The following is an 18051-nucleotide window of genomic DNA, read 5'->3' as shown; positions in this document are numbered from 1 at the left end:
GGTCTCCCCTCTATGAGAACAATGAATGCTTTTACTATTTCTTATTGCTACAATTCAAAAATGCCACTTCATGACTTTGTCACAGAAAGATCATGGTAGCACAGTGTACAAGTTGCCCTACCAGTCTCTGAGAACATTCAGTCTGAATGAAGTCTGATGATTTGAACACACATTGGTAGTGTGGACCCAGTGTGCAATCTGCTTCTCCAAAAGCCATCAGGTTCATGCAATCACCCTTTAGTGCTTAAAAAAAAAAAAAAAAACAAACCAACAAACCCAAGATATGAAATATGGTTTATTTTATTAAACCTCTCATGGTGTTTAGGTTTGTACCAGATTCTTTGAGCTGGCATTGCTGGTATAATGTCTCATGGTGGTTTCTGTCAGGATACAGACAACTGTAAATAAAACATTAAGAGCTTTCAGAAACGTTTTAGCAGTGCAAATGTGAAACTGAAAGTTTATAGCCATTTGATGTTACTTTATCTGATGATTTTAATGCAAGACAGACATTAATAGTTTCAAGAATTTGCTTGATTTTATGCAGACAAGATTACTTAAAGATGCCTTCAAACACAACAGCTCAACTGTTCAGCAAGCATGTAATAAGCTGCTCCATCTCTCAAGGCACTCGGAACAGCATTAGAAGTTACTTTTTCAGAGGCTTGCAGATGTCTGGTACCTGGATGATAATTATGAAACTCAATTTATCTACATCCTGCCTCAAGCTTCCAAAGGCACACAACACAGAATTTATTTGCAAGTCAGACTGCCTCACCCTGCACAGGTGTTTTGTACTATGTATGGAACCACATACAGCTAAAATTTATCCAATTCCTTTAGCAGTTACAATTTCTAAATGATCCCCAAATTCTTGTACTTAACTTCAGTATCAAATGCCCACAGACAATGTGAATAGTTGTCCTTGTTAAACTGACCTGTTTACCAGCATTTACACACAAACTGCTCAGAAGACCTTTCTATATAACTTGGGTGCTGACCACTATTTTAGTGAAGGCAATGTCCAACCAGGAGGAACATCAGTCTGAGGTCTTCTCTGTAAATAGCTGTAAACTGGTCTGTCAGGCCAAGTCAGCTGATTTTAGATTCTCAGCCACCACTGCAGCTTTCATTCACACTGCAGAGGTACAGCACTGGAGAAATAGATCTTCTCCACAGAGTAGCAAAATGCCAAGTTGATGGACGATGGAAAGCTTCTGTTTAAAGACCTAGCAAAATTCAAGTTTTATGATGCACCTTATGATGCCTTTTACAAACACAATTTCACCCCTACTGGGAACCAGCTTAACCATGGCCATTTTGAAGCAGATGAACCTTGTCAAGTCCCCGTCTCTACAGAGAAGATGTACAACGTGCATTAAGATGATACCAACCTATGAGTTTTACTCATCAGCCTGTTGTACTGTTCCTTTCTCAGAGACATAGATACCATCCAAGAATTTCCTGATATCCTTGTTCTTGACTGTAGTGGCTTGCTGAATCAAGGCAGCTGCAGACAAAGTGAAACCATTAGCATGAAGCCAAAAGGTCCAAGCCAACTTGCAGCATTTGTTTATGCTCCAGTATTTCAACTAACAAACAGACTGTCATCTAGAGACAGGAATTACCAACTTCAAATCCTGTCTAATGAAAACAGGATGCATTTCACTGAGCTCATCTTGGCAACTCGGGGCAGTGGCAGTTCATTACTGTACCCATGTATAACTGAAAAGCTTGGTGCCAAAAAGGCCCTAAGTACTGACTCGAATACGAATCTGTGGACTTGTGAAAACATCTCTAAGCTTAGGCAGAGTAAGGAACTATGAAAAGTAATTACAATGACTAGAGCAAAAAAAATTCTGGGGTGTTGTTTACCTCAGAGTTTGAGGTAAAGAGTTTGCTAAGCTGACATCTTCAGATAAAGTTTCCATATAATCTTCCACACATCTACTTTCACAAACCTGAATTGGAGACCAACTCAATGTCATTCCCTTCAAGGATCAGCTCATCTTTCTGGGCTTGAGATACTGCGCAGGTAACACCTATGGAAAGGCAAACACATAATCCACACTGTTGAAGATGTATTAAAGAAACAATATTAATGTCCTATCCCTGTTTATGTATCTAGAAAGTAGTATTCAAGACTTCTATGACTTTATTAAAGAGAGTCTCTCAAATCCATTCCAGGGTTGCCCTCCCTTACACAGCTTGAAGACTTAAAGATTAGTGCAAGTCATCCTGTAGATTGAAAGCTACTAAAGTGACACTGGTGCTTACCCATTATTACATTAGGGTATCAATCACCAACACTGTGTACAAGCCAGTGATTTTGCCAGCACGGCTCTGCCAGCCAGGTGGTGCCATTTCCCACAGGCTTGTGCTCATTAATAGAAAACTGGAGCCACCCCAATCGAAAGCCTTTAAAAACCACCTGACCCCTGTCATGTCATGTACTGTGTTTATACTAGCAATGCTGCAAATACTCACAAGGAATAAACACAAGGGCATTCAACAGGAAACTTGGAATTTGTAAGAAGAGTAACAGAAGTTTTTACAGTTTGATCTACTTAATCAGCAGATAGCAGCTTTTAAGCCAGCCTTTTACTAACAGTAAATGCTGACTTAAAAAAAAAAGATCAAATACAATAATCAAACCCACCCTTAATATCCCACAATAAATCAAAAACCCTGTAACTATGCACTCTCATCTACCAGTGTTTTGGGACAAGTCTGATGCATTCCTCTAAAGTCACCCCAAAACATCATCAGTCACATCCTTACCCATTCCCTCTCCAGAAGTGGAATTAGAAAAAAAACCAAATGGATATGGGAAGTCTTTCCTACAGTCTTTATGTAACTCTGTTTATTACATGTTTTGTTGCCTCCTTTCAGAAGTTTAACGAACTCCATCAAGTGCCTGCTCTTCTGTTAAGACATTTTACTGAAACTCCAAGTGTACAGAATATAAAAACAGCTAACAAGACAGCCATTTCCAAGTTTATTGTGCATGCTCCTAGATAATCAGCAAATTCAAACTTCGACACCTCAAAGACCAAAACTATGATGTGGTATGAAACTAGTTCATGTACCATGTTTTTAAAATAGAAACACAAATCGAAGCACCTGTAGGTTACCAACTATAAATACTGTCAAGATCTTACAGTGGTGAAAGTAAATCCTGAACTCCTTGTAATACAGTAACTCCAGACTAGTTATTAGCTAGCTCGCAATACTAAAACTAAATTACAGAAACATCATTAATAATAAATCTAAACAGTGGCAAAGGTATTGTAAGAAGATTACATAAATTCAGATAAGCAAATGCTGCTCCAACCATTATTCAGCATCTCCCATTCCCAGTGGCAGTGCCCAAAGAAAACAGCTTGGAAAGTATAGTTAAAACCAGCAGAATACGCCTCCAGAAATGCTCACCTGGCCTCATCCGCACTCTGCGAATGTACTTCTCTCCCAAGAAGTTTCGGATCTCCACCAGTGAGCCATTATCCTGTATGACTACATTGATTGGGAAGTGAGCATACACCGACCTCATCTTGTAGCGAAAGCCCTGGGATACAGGACATAACCAGATATTGAAAGCAGAACATGCCCAAAAGGTAGAACACGTGCATGAAGCTTACAGGAGAAACTAAAGCCAAGGTCTAGCAAAGGCTTCTTAAATAGGGCAGGACACCAAGCCCAAGAGACATTTGTGCTTTCCTCCACCCACAGAACTTGCTTGACAGCAAAGGCAAGAAAAAAAGCAAAAGGAGAAAGAAGATACATCTTGGATGCTTAGAAATGCTCTCCACAAAATACAAGGCTCTCACTGCAAGTAACAAAAAAGGCTGCAGTTATCTAGGCTCCAAACACAACTTACCAGAGTGACCCCCTTGATCATGTTCTGTACATGGCTGCAAATTGTACGAACTGTTGCCAGCTCCTTTCTGTTACCCCACCACTTGTCAACACGAAGCTGCATCAAAAAGCACATTAGCAAAGCCTTTAGCTACACTTCAAAACCACGAACAAAATAATTTTGTGACAAACGAGGAGCAACACTTTTAGATAAACTACTTAAAGCCCACCAAACAAAACCACAGAGCTGTTTTGCTTCTTTGAAAGGCTACTAAAGGCCCACCTGGCTCCTGTCTTTTAAATTCCAACCCTAAGACTCATGAGAAACATTTGTCTTCATGTCTTGCCACTAGCAAGTCTCCAGAAGAGCTAGGGTAGATAAATATGGAATGTTAAGCTAAAGGATACATTAGCAATTACTGAGCAAGTTGTTTTGAAGTCTGTCTCCTATGCATAATCAACTTAAATGAAACACTGTGTGTGGATCCACTGTTTCAATGAAACATTCGATCTTTGTGAAAAAGTAGCTGAAATCAGTCACTCTTGATATTTTATTATATTTTTGAAGACAATATAAAAACATCAAGCATTTACTTAGAGAACATCTGCTCTGCTAATGTAACTTAAGAGTTTCCTGAAATCAAATAAACTGATTTTTATCCTCTAAACGAACCAGTTTTAGAACAGCATACAATCATCAACCCCTTTCCCTGTGACTGACTGTCACTACAGAAGAATCCAATCAACACATTCACTGCAACATTACACGAGTGCAAGACTCCCACAATGCCCGAGGAGGCCCCACGCCTCCACGAGACCAACCTCCTTCAGAAAACACAGGAACAAGCAAAACCAACCAAACAACCCGCAGCTGAACATTTGTGGTCACTCTCCGACACCACCAAGAAGTTTTTAAGCCAACTCTAAAGCTCCCCTCCGTCTCGGGGCAACAAAACGGCCTGTGCAACACCCACCTTCTTGTGCTTCTTTCCCAGGAGGGACAGCTCCACGTTGATGTGGTTAAAATCCCTCCGCAAGGTTCCTCGGGGCCCCTTCACAATGACCGTCCGGCCCTTCAGCGAAACTCCCACTGCGAACCAAAGGCGGACACGCGTTACGGACTGCGGGGGCGGCACCCCGGGCGCCTCCCGAACGCGGCGCGGACTGACCTTGCTCAGGGATGTCCACGGTCTGGTTGCTGAGGATGGTCTTCATCCTGCGGGAGACAACGGGAGAGACTGGAGGCTCCCTCGGCTCTGTGCCCGCGGGGACCCCGCCCACTCCTGCCCCGCGCGAACCGACGCCCCCACCCCGCTGCCACCGCGGCGGCCTCAGCGGGGCCTGGCCGGGAAGGCGCCGTCCCGGGGCCCTCTCGCGCGGGATGTGGGACAGGACGCGCCGTCGGGGCCCGGCGCCGCGCCGGGGGGCTGCCCGCGCGCGGGCGGGGCGCTGGGGGACCGCGCGCCGCGGATGGCCGCGGATGATCCCGGATTATCCCGGTGATCCCGGGCGAGCCCGGCTGCGCTGCCCGGCCTCACCTGGCAGCGCGCAGCGCCGAAAGAGACAGCGTATGACGTCATCGCGTACTTGTAGCCGCTCTGGGCCCCTGACGTCATCACGCCGAGGCAGCCGTCCGACAGGCAAGAGTAGCCGAGGCGGCCGAGCGCATCGATCGGGCCGGGTGCTGCCATGTCGCTGCTGCTGCCGCCGCGGGGCTGGTGCGGCGCCGCCGCCGCCCGGGGACTGCTGGTGTCGCGGGGCCGGGTGAGTCACGCCGTGGGCCCCGGGGGCCGCCGGCAACGGGATGGGCCGGGGGGGCGGGAAGCACGGCACGGCAGGAGGGGACCCTGTGGGGCGCACCGCGGTGCCGGTGCCGAGCGGGTCTGTGCTGGTGGCGCGGGACAGCGCGGGGTGGCCGCGGGCAGAGCCCGGGAAGGACCGTCCCAGCCCCGCGCGGGCACGCGCACCCTCGGGACACCGAGCCCCGGCCCCGCTCCCACGGCACAGCGCCCGGCAGCCACCGGGAGCCGTGGTAACGCCGCTTCTGCGGCCCCGAGACACCGGAGTAACCCAGACGATGTTATTTCACAGCATCAGTTCGGTTGAAAAGACCTCTGAGATCACTGAGCCTAACCTGTGACCGAACACCAGCTTGTCAACCAGACCGTGGCACTGAGTGCCACATCCAGTCTTTCCTTAAATCCCTCTCTGGGAAGCCCATTCAATGTCTGATCACTCTTTCTGGGAAGAAATTCCTTTTGATGTCCAAACTAAGCCTCCCCTGGTGCAGCTTAAGACCATGTCCTCTCATCCTGTCACTTGTTACCTGGGAGAAGAAGCCCATCCCCACCTTGCTACACCCTTCTTTCAGGCAATTGTAGAGACCAATCTGTTCCCCTCTGAGCCTCCTTTTCTCCAGGCTAAACAACCCCTGATCCCTCAGCTGCTTCTCATAAGCCTTGTGCTCCAGACCCTTCACCAGCTCCATTGCCCTTCTCTGGACATGCTCCAGCACCTCGGTGTCCTTGTACTGAGGGGCCCAAAACTGGACACAGGATTTGAGGTGTGGCCTCAGCAGTGCTGAGTACAGGGGGATTTTATGTTATACCATATAACTTTAGTGTTATGATAGATGAGTCTGTTTAATCAGGCTTAAAATAAAAAGAGAATTATATATTTAGCTTAAAGGCCATTGGGAAAATGCTTACACAAAGCGTAGATTAACCAGCAGAAGGGCAAATTGTTGTTTAGTATACGATGCCAGCGTGTTTGTTACTAAATAAGTTACAATTCTGCTTGTTTTAGGTGTCAGGGAGCCATGTGTGTAACCAGTATGGAACATCAGGTTCTTTGCCAGGGGAAAAAAAAGAGTTCCTCCAAAATGGACCAGACTTACAGGACTTTGTCTCTGGAGATCTGTCAGACAAGAGCACGTGGGCTGAGTATAAGGGCAACTTAAAGCGTGAGAAAGGAGAAAGGTAATTGTGATTTTATCAACTTTAGTTGCTTCTCTGCATGATCTTGCATGTTTAGCAATAACTACAAAGCATATACTATGTATCTTTATTAAATTCTGCCCTACTGTGTTGCAAATATAATGATTTTTCAAGAAAGGAAAAATGTCATTAACTTCAAATCCATAACAAACTGTGGAGACATGGTGGTATTTTCTCGAGTGCCAGTAATTAAATTACAAATATACATCAGTAGGTGACTATTGCAAAAAGTCCTGCTGGTAGAGAAAACAAAAAATGAAGACTTAAGTTAAAAAAATGTTTAACCCCCCGTATTTCCAGTTATAAATTTGATCAGACTTCGTGATAGCTGTGCAACATCCGCTGTTACTAATTGTTGCAGTCTCCAGTGTGTCACTGTTCAATCCCACTGGAACAGTGAACAGTTTTAAACATTTCAGTGACAACAATTCCTATGCTTGAGTGTTGGAATGATGATGAACAGGGAAGAGAAGTCTGGTCTGGCCATGAATGATGTTAACATGAATTGCTGAGTTGCATCAGTTTTCATGGGACCTTTCCTTGTTGGGATCTGTAACAAATCTATGAAATTAATGAAACTTGCCATGTAAGTAGTTTATTAATCTTCATGTTTGCTTGGTGTTATTCAGGCTGCATCTTCCTCCATGGCTGAAAACAAAGATTCCCATGGGAAAGAACTACAATAAACTAAAGAATACCTTGAGAAGTTTAAATCTTCATACGGTAAGTCTGGCACCAACCAAGTGTTCCTATAGAAATAAGGCAGATTTTACATTTTTTCTCTGTGGAGGACAGGTAGAAATCATGGCTTGCATGATCTTCAGTGCTGAAGGCAAGCCCAGTGCTGATCCTTTTTGCTAGCAGTGAATTTTACCTCTAAAGAATAAGGGTAAATCCAACAGATGTAGTGTTTTTCCTACTGTGATTTTAAATACTAGAGTTTACTACTTTCATCACCAGATAAGCAGATGCTACGTGCAACCATTTTTAAAGGCAACACACACAATTTCAGAGTTACATACTTGATTTGCATGAAAAGAATCTGTACAAATTTCATTAATTGTAGTTTCCAGGTAGAAAAAATGGTGGGAGTGCATGGAGGGGCCTTTTTAATTTTTCTTTTCAGACTAAGTTCATGCTTTAATGAATCACAAAGTTTGTGAACATTTTATCAGTTCTTAAATTAAAAATGTTAATGATAGTCTGTGCTAATTAATAAGACAGTTACCTGGTTGAGGAGTTTTTGCAGTTGTGAAGTAGATGAAAAGAATGGTAATGGATGTCAGGAAGCAATTCTCTTCTTTTATAACAAGTCTGTTCTACTGACTTGTTATAAAACAGCAGGGAACTGATAAGAAGGAATTGTTTGTAGGCTACTATTAAAATCAATCAATAATTTAATAATTATTTTCAAAAATAATGTGGAAAAATCCAGGTACATTACAGCCTTTCACCTTCAGGTATGCGAAGAAGCACGTTGTCCCAACATTGGAGAATGCTGGGGAGGTGGGGAATATGCCACAGCGACAGCTACTATTATGGTAAGTCATTAGCCATTTCTTAAGTGTTCTGTTAATGTCTGAGCTGTTTATATATACTCTGTTGTTGGACCTCTACTGTAGTGGAGTGGGTTTATTACAATAAATTTAGAGTAAAGCACTCTCCTGGGGTTTTTTTGCTTAGTGTTGGGATTTGTCTGATGTAGCTTATGTTGCTGTTTCCCAGCTGAGCAATAGTGGTTTGTACTGTGTAAAGGTAGGAATGTCTTTCATGTTCCAGCTGATGGGTGACACATGCACCAGAGGCTGCAGATTTTGTTCAGTAAAAACTGCAAAAAACCCCCCTCCGCCGGATCCGCAGGAGCCTTACAACACAGCCAAGGCAATAGCGGCGTGGGGCTTGGATTACGTGGTGCTGACGTCTGTGGACAGGGATGGTGCGTACCTGGGCTCTCCTCACGCTGCTCTGAGCTCTCACGGGTGTTACGTGGGCTACACACAGGCCCCAGAAATGTTTATCTACACAGCTGTCCAGGAGGACTCTTAAAAGGAGACAACAGTGCTGAAACGTTGGAAAGTTCCTGCATATGCTTAGTATTTCCCTGTGTCTGGTAAAATACGACAGAAATGACACAGTTAATAAACATCAATAAATACCACAATACTAAGTACTTTATAACTATTTTTTAGCAAAATGCATGCATAAACACCATGTTCTATTACTTGGATAGCAAGAAGACAGATATTCGTATACAACACCATTACAGAACTTCTTTCCAAACACTAAACCTAGAATATATTATATGTAACAGAACTGGAAGTTGTGTTTTCCTAAGGTTGCAGTAGCTCCCTTGTGGTGACACCATATAAGTGGGGAAAGCCATTGTGAAAAGTGTTCAGTATGATGTAAAGTGCAGTGGCTTCAAAGGGGCTTTAAAGAGCTCTAATACATACTTTTCAATTTTTGTGCAACTCTTTCTCAGACCAGAACCATAAATAGGTAAAGCCATTCTGTGCTCAGGGAGACAGGGAACCTAGAGACAGGTAAATCTGAACTCTGCCCTAGACAATCACAGTTAGACTTTGTGTAGAGGCTTGGTAGGATATCTTTTGTAAACCCTTGGCATGAGTGGTGAGATAAGACTGGGGCTTGACTGATTTATTATTGTGCATTCAGAGTTTGAATCTGATGGGTTTTTTGGCTTTGCTAATAAGTAAATACGTTTCTTGAACAGAAAGATTAACTGAATAATTGAAATGCTTCTAGATATGCCCGATGGTGGAGCGGAACACTTTGCAAAGACAGTCTCACATCTGAAAGAAAGGTGTGTCATTAATGTATTGCTGTTATTGTTAAAACTTTAGAATGTGGTACTGCATGTAGGTCAAAGCTCCTTTAGCTGAGTTATTCCAGGGACTGCAAATACAAAAGTCTGCCTCTAGCCTGTCTGTGCTCCCTTTTTTTTCCTTCCTTTATCTTTCTCATAGAATGGTCCCAAACTGTTTTGAGTTTAGTTGCATTTCCAATTCATCCCAGGCTTATTTAAAGCTAAGCACTGGATTCTTTCTTTGAGCAGACAGCTGGTTTACCAGGAAATGAATACATTCTTCTGAGGTATGTTCATTCCTGAAGTTTGGGGCTCAAACACAGCAGTTAGGTAATGCTGTCACGTGACTGAAGGAGTCTGGTTTCTCATTCAGCAGTGAACAAATTGCTTTACATTTTGCCTTAATGGCCATTTCCAAGTCTATGATTGTACCTTCCTGCTTTCCCTGTATTTCCCAGTATACCTTGGGACTTGAAGGGTTCCTGCAGTTTTCCCCACCTGCCTTTCTGAGCTGAAATCAGGCTCCTGGACACCAAGACTAGATTCTAGAGTAAGAGTCTTCTTCTTCCAGTAGCAGAATTATAGCTCCTCTGTGTTTTGGAGCTATGATCTTTAACTAAACATCGTGTGTTCAATTCCTGATTTTACTTGTGTGAGCTGAAATACAGCAAAAACAAAGTAATAAATATAAAAGCAATTCCAACAGTCTCTAAAACAATTGTGCACTGTTTATACTTTTTTTTTTTTGTCTTTGTTGCAGGTTAACTTAACATGAGTTTGTTATAAATTGTTTGCAGAAACCTATTGGTTTAGAATTACCCTGAATTAACTTCGCTTTGCTTTTTAGAGTGTCATGTGTTCATGTTATGGGGTTTGGGGGTTTTTTTTGCTGTCTTGAGTTTTTTAGCAACAGTGACACAAAATCCCAGAGGTGTGTTCCTTTTGTCTCGCCTTTTCAGAAATCCAAAAATCTTGGTGGAATGCCTAACTCCCGATTTCCGAGGGGACCTTAAAGCAGTGGAGAAAGTCGCCTTGTCGGGGCTGGATGTGTATGCCCACAACGTGGAGACGGTGCCGGCACTGCAGAGGTGAGCGGTGGCACTGGGTGTGCGGGAGGAGGGCCCGAATGCGGAGCGGGGCCGGGAGGGGGCCCGGGTGCGGAGCGGCGCTGCGGGCCCGGGTGCGGAGCGGGGCCGGGTGCGGAGCGGGGCCGGGACGGGGCCCGGGTGCGGAGCGGCGCTGCGGGCCCGGGTGCGGAGCGGGGCCGGGTGCGGAGCGGGGCCGGGTGCGGAGCGGGGCCGGGTGCGGAGCGGGGCCGAGACGGGGCCCGGGTGCGGAGCGGCGCTGCGGGGCCGGGTGCGGAGCGGGGCCGAGACGGGGCCCGGGTGCGGAGCGGCGCTGCGGGGCCGGGTGCGGAGCAGGGCCGGGTGCGGAGCGGGGCCGGGTGCGGAGCGGGGCCGGGTGCGGAGCGGCCCCGTTCCCGGCCTGCCCCGCGCGCGCCGCCGCCGAGCCGCCGCCGCCGGCAGGGGCGCGCGCCGCCGCGGCCCCGGGTCGCTGCCGCCTCCCGGGGCGGCCCAGCCCGGCCGCGGCTCCTGGGCCGGGCTCGTCCCGTCGCCGGTGTCCAACTGCACGGCCAAAGAAACTCTGCGCTGCCGCTTCGCAGAAACTGGCAGAACTCGCCTTTCCTAGCGTCTCTAACTTCTGTGTGCCCTCCACGTGTTTTTACCCCTTGTGCTGGAAATGTGCGAAGGAAGGTCCGTGACCCCCGAGCCAACTTTGAGCAGTCCGTCCGTGTGCTGAAACACGCCAAAGAGGTCCAGCCCGGCGTCATTTCCAAAACCTCCATTATGCTGGGGCTAGGCGAGACAGATGAACAAATATATTCCACAATGAAATGTAAGTTGGTGTTGAAATAGATGCCAGAATTCACAGGTATGAATTTTACTGTGTTGAAGAACAATTGTAAGCATCTTTGCCTCTACATGCAAATCAGTTTGCTGGTGCAGGAAATGTTTCCTAAGTTCCATTGAAAAAAAAAGTTTGGTTAAAAAAGACTGAATTTCTGAAATATTTTACCTTCTTATAGCTTACAGATTCAATTTGACAGGTAAATCCATCTCATGTTGATTTCAGTGGAGCTTAGAACTTTTTTTAGCTATATTAACTTTATCTTTGCAATACTTAAACAACAGGCTTGCAACACTGTTGCCTCATTGTGCATTCCTTTTTAGAAATAGCAGACCTGGTTGCTTAAATTATTTCAGTTTACTTAGATGGAAAAATGATGTTATCCTGAGAGCTGTAGCATGTTCTTATGTTTTCATGTAAATGTATTTTTAAGAGGAGAAAAAAACCTCACTCACAGTGGTAAGTGAATACACTACGCTTCAAAGAAGTAGTTCATAAATCCTATGGCATTTCTCCTGTATCCTGAAAAAATGTTTACCTGGTACTTCATTTTGTGCACAGACACATTTAGAATGCAGCTATGTAGTCTAGTATTTCTGCAACTGGACCAAAAAATTTAAAATTCCTTATTTTTTCCCATTCTTCCTTCCTAGGATTTCCTAGCTATAAGGTTATGAAATTTCAGATATGGTGCTATTTGCAGTCTGGCCACTTTGCTGCACGTATACAGAAGCAAACTGTGACCTGCCATGTTCATTCAGTTACTGTAGTTTTGTTCCACTTCCATCCTCTGGGTACAAGTTAAAGAGCATCTAAGTGTGCTGGTATTGTCCCCTTTTCTTTACAGAACCGTATCAGTCTAAACAGAGATTCCAGGTTAACAGTGAGCACAATGCTGTAGTCAAAACCCTGTCTTTTCTTCCTATTTGATGTGGGGCAAGTAGCTAGAAAATATATGGGGATGTTCATGCAAACTGATTCTTCAGCCATCCCTTTGTTCAGAACACCCTTCTCCTGCAGTGAACATAATTCTTCAGGCCAGCTGACCCTGAAGTGCCGGGGTTTCCCTCTGTAAATAGATCACCTCAACTCCTTTGCTGTTTATTGATTCTAGTATATACTCAAATTGTAAAGACAGAGTCTATGAGATTCTGGAGGCATCAAAACTAAAATACACCCTAGTGTGTAAAACTGGCCCTTTCCCCTGATTTATGGTACAAGAACCATCCACATCTTCTTGGCATGAAGTCTGTTGGAAGAGTGAAGCGCCCCACGTGTGTGCATGTACGCATCTTTTATCAAATGAAGGCTCTGACCTAAAGACATTGTGGAAAGCAGCAAGAGACAAGAGGATGTCATCTCTGCAGTGAGACATCACTGCAGTGAGTGCAGCACCAGGGATTCTCTGTAGCTTTAAGCTTGATAGCTCAGGTCCAGCAGCAGCGTGTGCTCGTGAGGTGTGAGGTGTGTGGTGACTGTGCGTGGAGGCTGCAACTGCCAGCAGGACGTAGCCCCTTGAGTGACCCTTGGTCAGACTTGGAATGAGGATGTTTTCTAGTTGCTGACAATCCCTTGTGCTCCTTCTGCCACTAACAAGGAATTTTGTTTTTACAGTATTGCGGGAAGCAGATGTAGATTGTTTGACCCTAGGACAGTATATGCAACCAACAAAACGTCACCTAAAGGTAAAAGTGCCTTTAATTTACAGGCGGAGTTATGGTCTGTACCTTGCACAGTCATCCTTACTCTAACTGCAGATGTTGGGAAAAATTTCCTTCCTTGTTTAGCCTGACAATGATTATCTGTTGTGGACTCTTCACTAAAAATGACCTCAGCCATCTTACCCCTTCCATCTTCTGCAGACTTTCCAGTGCTAGTCTCTACTGTTAGCAGGGAGACAGCTGGAGCTGAGGCATGATTCTGGAAAACAAGAGCTTCAGTGTATGTCTCAAACATAATTGCTCAAGCCGTCACCCCTTCACTGTCCTATAGGCTCTCCCTTAATGGTGCCACTTCAGCTGGGAAATTTACCATTTTCTGCTGGGATCTGTCCAGAACTTTGCTCTCTGTTCTGTTCCTGTGTTTCACTGAAACAACTGTTAGTGAAGAGATTTGTAGGACTACTGTGGTTTTTTACTAACTTGAACAGAAAAAAAGGCTTGATCAAAAAGACCATTCAAAAAAAGAGTAAAGAAAATGATAAAGCAACAACTAGAAGTTAAATTCTGAACTTTTCAGCTAAGTATGAAAAGCAAATAAAACACATTTGTTTGGTAGAAAGCAGAGCAAAAATGCAGTTCGTGACTTCACTGATGAAAGCTTTGGAGTGAAAAATTTTGAACTTGCAATATAACTGTGTTTCATTTCACTGCATGCTAGCTATAGCCATTTCCTTTGTATTAATACCTGAGCAAAATTAATTTTTTTCCCCCAGGTTGAAGAGTACATAACTCCCGAGAAGTTTAAGTACTGGGAAAAAGTAGGAAATGATCTTGGATTCCATTACACTGCTAGCGGGCCTTTAGTGCGTTCTTCCTATAAAGCAGGTAAATTACTGAAGCATTGGATTATTTAGCATGTAACATTTTATTATACAAAACTAAAGCAGTGAAGTAACGTCCAACAAAGCTCACCTTAGTTCAAGAACACCTCATATAGTCAGCCCTTTTTAAAAATTTATTTACATTATCTCTTATAGGTCATCCAAATGTATCAGTGTGACAGTAATTAGTATTTGTACAATTGCATTGCTGCTTAACCTAATTTTTTTGTCAAACCTATTCTGTACTATCTTAATATGTGAGGCAGGATAAAGGGTACCGAATTTGCAAGTTTTCCTTCACATTCTGCCTCTTGGATACTTCTGGGTTCAACGAGGTCCTTGGTTGTTTGTGATGCAATTTTGTTGCTTTAGGCAGTATTTATTTATAGTGCTTTAAAAATAATTAGAGACAATTATGGCAGTGCTTTTTCTGACAGAGCACTGGGTATTAAGTAGCAGCTGATATTAATGGAACTGTTGCGTAGGTACAACATCGTGCTTTGTCCTAAGGAAAGAGCAGAGAAGACTTATTTGGGGTACTTTGCTGCTCAGTCGTTTAATGCAAGCTCAAACACGATTTATAGCAGGTTTCACTATAACTTGCTGATACTTTATGAAACAGGAATTAAATTTTAATTAAATCAATTCACTTCTGCCTGTTGGAATGCACAAAGCAACAGAGCTATTTCACAAAACTGGACAGAAGGAAAATCAGGATTTTGGGAGTGGAGGGGTTTTTGTTGGGTTATAGTTTTGAGAGTTTTTTTAGATCCCTACTGTGTGTATTGGAAGTGCTGTTATATAGAATTGAATTCCTATAAAATAAGTGGCAAAACCACTTATATTGTAGAATTGAACACTCATGTTAAACAAGAATGTGTTATTTTGCCTTCTTGTATTGAAATACCTACAAATCATTTTGGTGTTTATTTTTTTCCTTTTAATTAGGTGAATTCTTCTTGAAGAACTTAGTAGAAAAAAGAAAGACAAAAGCCATCTGAAAATGAGAGTGAACCTATTTAAAGCAGCCAGTTTTAAAGATCCTTTTTTCAGTGCATAATTATACTCAGTTCCAGAAATGCAGAACAGATGGTGGCTATATGAATAAACTTACTATCTTTCCAGAACACTTTTTTCTTATCAAAACACATTATTTTACCTCATTTCTCCTGGCAAGGCTACAACAACAGCGTACTTCTAGTGTTCAGCAAAAAGACAGAAGATAGAACCGATTTTGAAAGAGTAGTGGAACTGAGGTGGAAGAAATAAATGTAAGCTGGGAACAAAGATTAGACAGATTTATAGATCTGCAACAACAAGCAGCATTGATGCAGTTGTTACCTGTGAAGGTGCTGATAGTAATTTGAAAGGTACTGATACTTTGGTGTATCTTACTACTATGTAACATAAGCTTGCAGGGGCTCTGGGAACTATAGGAGTTCTAAAGAAAGACACTGTACATGATAATGCACCAGATTAGGGCTATCTTGAACCGCACCAGAGAAAGTGTAGTGATACTCCTTCAAAAGATGCTATCTCTTACCTGCATCTTGAGAAAATGAGCTGTACTATTCTGATAGCTAAAGCTTTTCCAGAGCTTGCATGTCTCCACGTGTGAACCTTGGTATATACAAGGTATCAAGCTAAAGAAAACAAAATGTCCTTTCTGGCAAGACAATTAACCTTGTGTAGATACCATTAATTTAAACCATTTGGAAAATCAGAGTTGGTGTAAGAGCATAAATGGAGCTGTCCCTAACTTATGTACATGACTGTAACAAACCCCACTAAGCTGCACAGATGCTTCTTTAGTATTGAGTATGCAGAACTGCTGCTATTCTGTACTGTGCTCCTATTGCATGGCTATTGTCTTGTCATTAAAGGAAAGTTAAAACCTCAGTGGTTGTGTGTGGTGGGTTTGGTTGCCTGCCCCTTGAGGCTTGGTCTGGCTGGTAAATCTGAATGCAGAGAAGTGAACTACATTGTGGGTGAAACATGAAATCCACTGCATATCACACTAAGCTCAAGCAGAAATAAAAACATGGCGCATGGTACATTAACAGCTCTACTTGCCTCTCTGTACAGCAATAATACTGATGACTGTCTCTCCCTAATGCTCAGCTGTGGACATTAGATACCATCTCTGAACTAGCTTCACCTGTATCTTTGTGAAGTTATTTGGGAAAGATTACAGGACTTTGCTATCTGGTCCTAAACTCTCATCATGCAGTTAATTCTCTGACTGGCCCTACTACTTTTCTAAACTGCAGTCTGTAGAAGGAGAGTGGACCCTGCACACCCCACCAACTCAGCAAGATGCCAGAAGGAAGACAGCTACCTAGCAAGATAATATATAGGAGAAACTTGTATGAACATAAGATTATACAACCAAGGCCAGTGATGCACAGTTGACGCTTCACAAAATGAAGTACAGCAATATTAAAGCATTATGAGGACAAAACTTTACCAAGAAGGAATGTACTAATTCACCAGTGTAAGGGGATGAGAAACGTGAGCCATGAGGAACAAAGGGGAAGAAGGGATAAACAAAAGAATATTTTTTAAGGCCAGAGACAAGGCTGGTTTCTTTTTTTTAATATTAATAAATTTAAAAATTAAATTAAAAGGTCTGATTGCTAGTCATAGAAAGCCCAAGTATATTTTGAGCCAAAAATGCCCTGCTTCAGCTGAAGTACACTTGAGTACTAGAGCAGGGAAAGGTTATCAACCATTGCAAGAAAACTCAACATTCCCTCCACTGCAGCAGATGGAGAGGGTTGCAACATCAACCCCAGGATACCCACACATTTAACAGCTGCCAGCCCTTATTAGGGGTCCTACTGTAAAGAACAGTTCTGACTTGCCTACAGAGCAGATGTAACAGAATATGACTGTAGCTTCTGCCAAGTTACTGCTCTTTCAGCATACCAACACCAAAATACAGAAAAAAGGAATTCTGAGCCATAAAGCCATTATCAAACTGGAACAACAGAACATTGCACAGTGACTTCTTTACAGTGAGAGAAATAATGCTTCTTGAAGCACAGTCCAATATTACTTCATTTTAGAATTATGAGTCGCTGCTGGGTGGTTCAGAAGATGATCTCATGCTCTTACACAGCTGTCTGCCAACTGTCTGGTACCAAGTGTCAGAAGCTACACAAGATTTTCTAGCTGCATGTTTTGCTGTGGATTCTAGTCAAAGTCACACTTTGACTTCATAGACTGGAGAGGGTCTGTGCCTGTTTGTTTTTTTTTTTTAACAGTGTTTGAAGACAAGCCCTAAAGTTCTTTTCCTAGTTACAAATTCCTGCGTTTACAGCCATCTTACTTCCCCTATTGCCCATTCAGTTTTTCCATAGCTGTGTTAAGGCACCAAACTCTCACAAACATCCTTGTTGTAATTCAGCACAGGTTTCATGACTCGGGTTTGGTGAAGTTTCATGTTTGGTGACATTTTCATTTTGTATGTCAATCACATCATTCTGTCAGTTTGTTTCACAAAGCAGCTATAAAATATTTTAAGAAACATTAATCATCCTTGCAACCAGGAAAACAACTAACTGAGTTTTGGGAATAAGATTTAAAGTTGAAATAGATACTTTAAAAGAATGAATAGTCTTTTTAAGCATCATCACATCAATCTACTACACTGAAACATAATCAAATGTTATTCATAGAGAATTGCATATTCCAGTAACTTCAAGTCCTTAGGTGAACTGAACACTCTGGCTTTGTCAATTTAAAAACAGTTTTATATTTTTTCCCTACTTGATGAATAATTAATATTGGTGTCCCCTTCATTTAAAAAGTAAGTGTCAAGCATTTATGCTTCCTTACTACAACATGGTAACTTATTGCAGATGTTCAACTTGGACCAGAAATTTTAGCTTGACTCCACCATTCCTAAATCAGATCTCCAT

The 18051-nt window shown here is 43.1% G+C and overlaps 2 protein-coding genes across 2 annotated transcripts; one reads left to right on the top strand and one right to left on the bottom strand.

Moving 5' to 3' along the window:
* Positions 1-277: 277 nt before the first annotated feature.
* Positions 278-5445, bottom strand: RPL9 (ribosomal protein L9). The gene is made up of 8 exons (XM_039551655.1): positions 5394-5445; positions 5025-5071; positions 4830-4945; positions 3878-3973; positions 3433-3565; positions 1962-2042; positions 1395-1510; positions 278-398 (listed from the first exon to the last, which is right to left on the bottom strand). The coding sequence occupies exons 2-7, from the start codon at positions 5068-5070 to the stop codon at positions 1404-1406; spliced, it is 579 nt and encodes a 192-aa protein (XP_039407589.1). The 5' UTR covers position 5071; positions 5394-5445; the 3' UTR covers positions 278-398; positions 1395-1403.
* A 59-nt stretch (positions 5446-5504) lies between these two features.
* LIAS (lipoic acid synthetase) lies at positions 5505-16188 on the top strand. Its single transcript, XM_039551652.1, has 11 exons — positions 5505-5619; positions 6661-6833; positions 7481-7574; positions 8312-8392; positions 8631-8787; positions 9618-9675; positions 10638-10766; positions 11429-11574; positions 13201-13271; positions 14021-14132; positions 15077-16188. The coding sequence occupies exons 1-11, from the start codon at positions 5545-5547 to the stop codon at positions 15127-15129; spliced, it is 1149 nt and encodes a 382-aa protein (XP_039407586.1). The 5' UTR covers positions 5505-5544; the 3' UTR covers positions 15130-16188.
* The last annotated feature ends 1863 nt before the right edge of the window (positions 16189-18051 follow it).

The sequence above is a fragment of the Corvus cornix genome, chromosome 4 (assembly GCF_000738735.6).
Source record: "Corvus cornix cornix isolate S_Up_H32 chromosome 4, ASM73873v5, whole genome shotgun sequence".
Classification (NCBI taxonomy): domain Eukaryota; kingdom Metazoa; phylum Chordata; class Aves; order Passeriformes; family Corvidae; genus Corvus; species Corvus cornix.
Note: the sequence above shows the minus strand (reverse complement) of the source record. Positions and strands in the feature narration are given on the sequence as shown.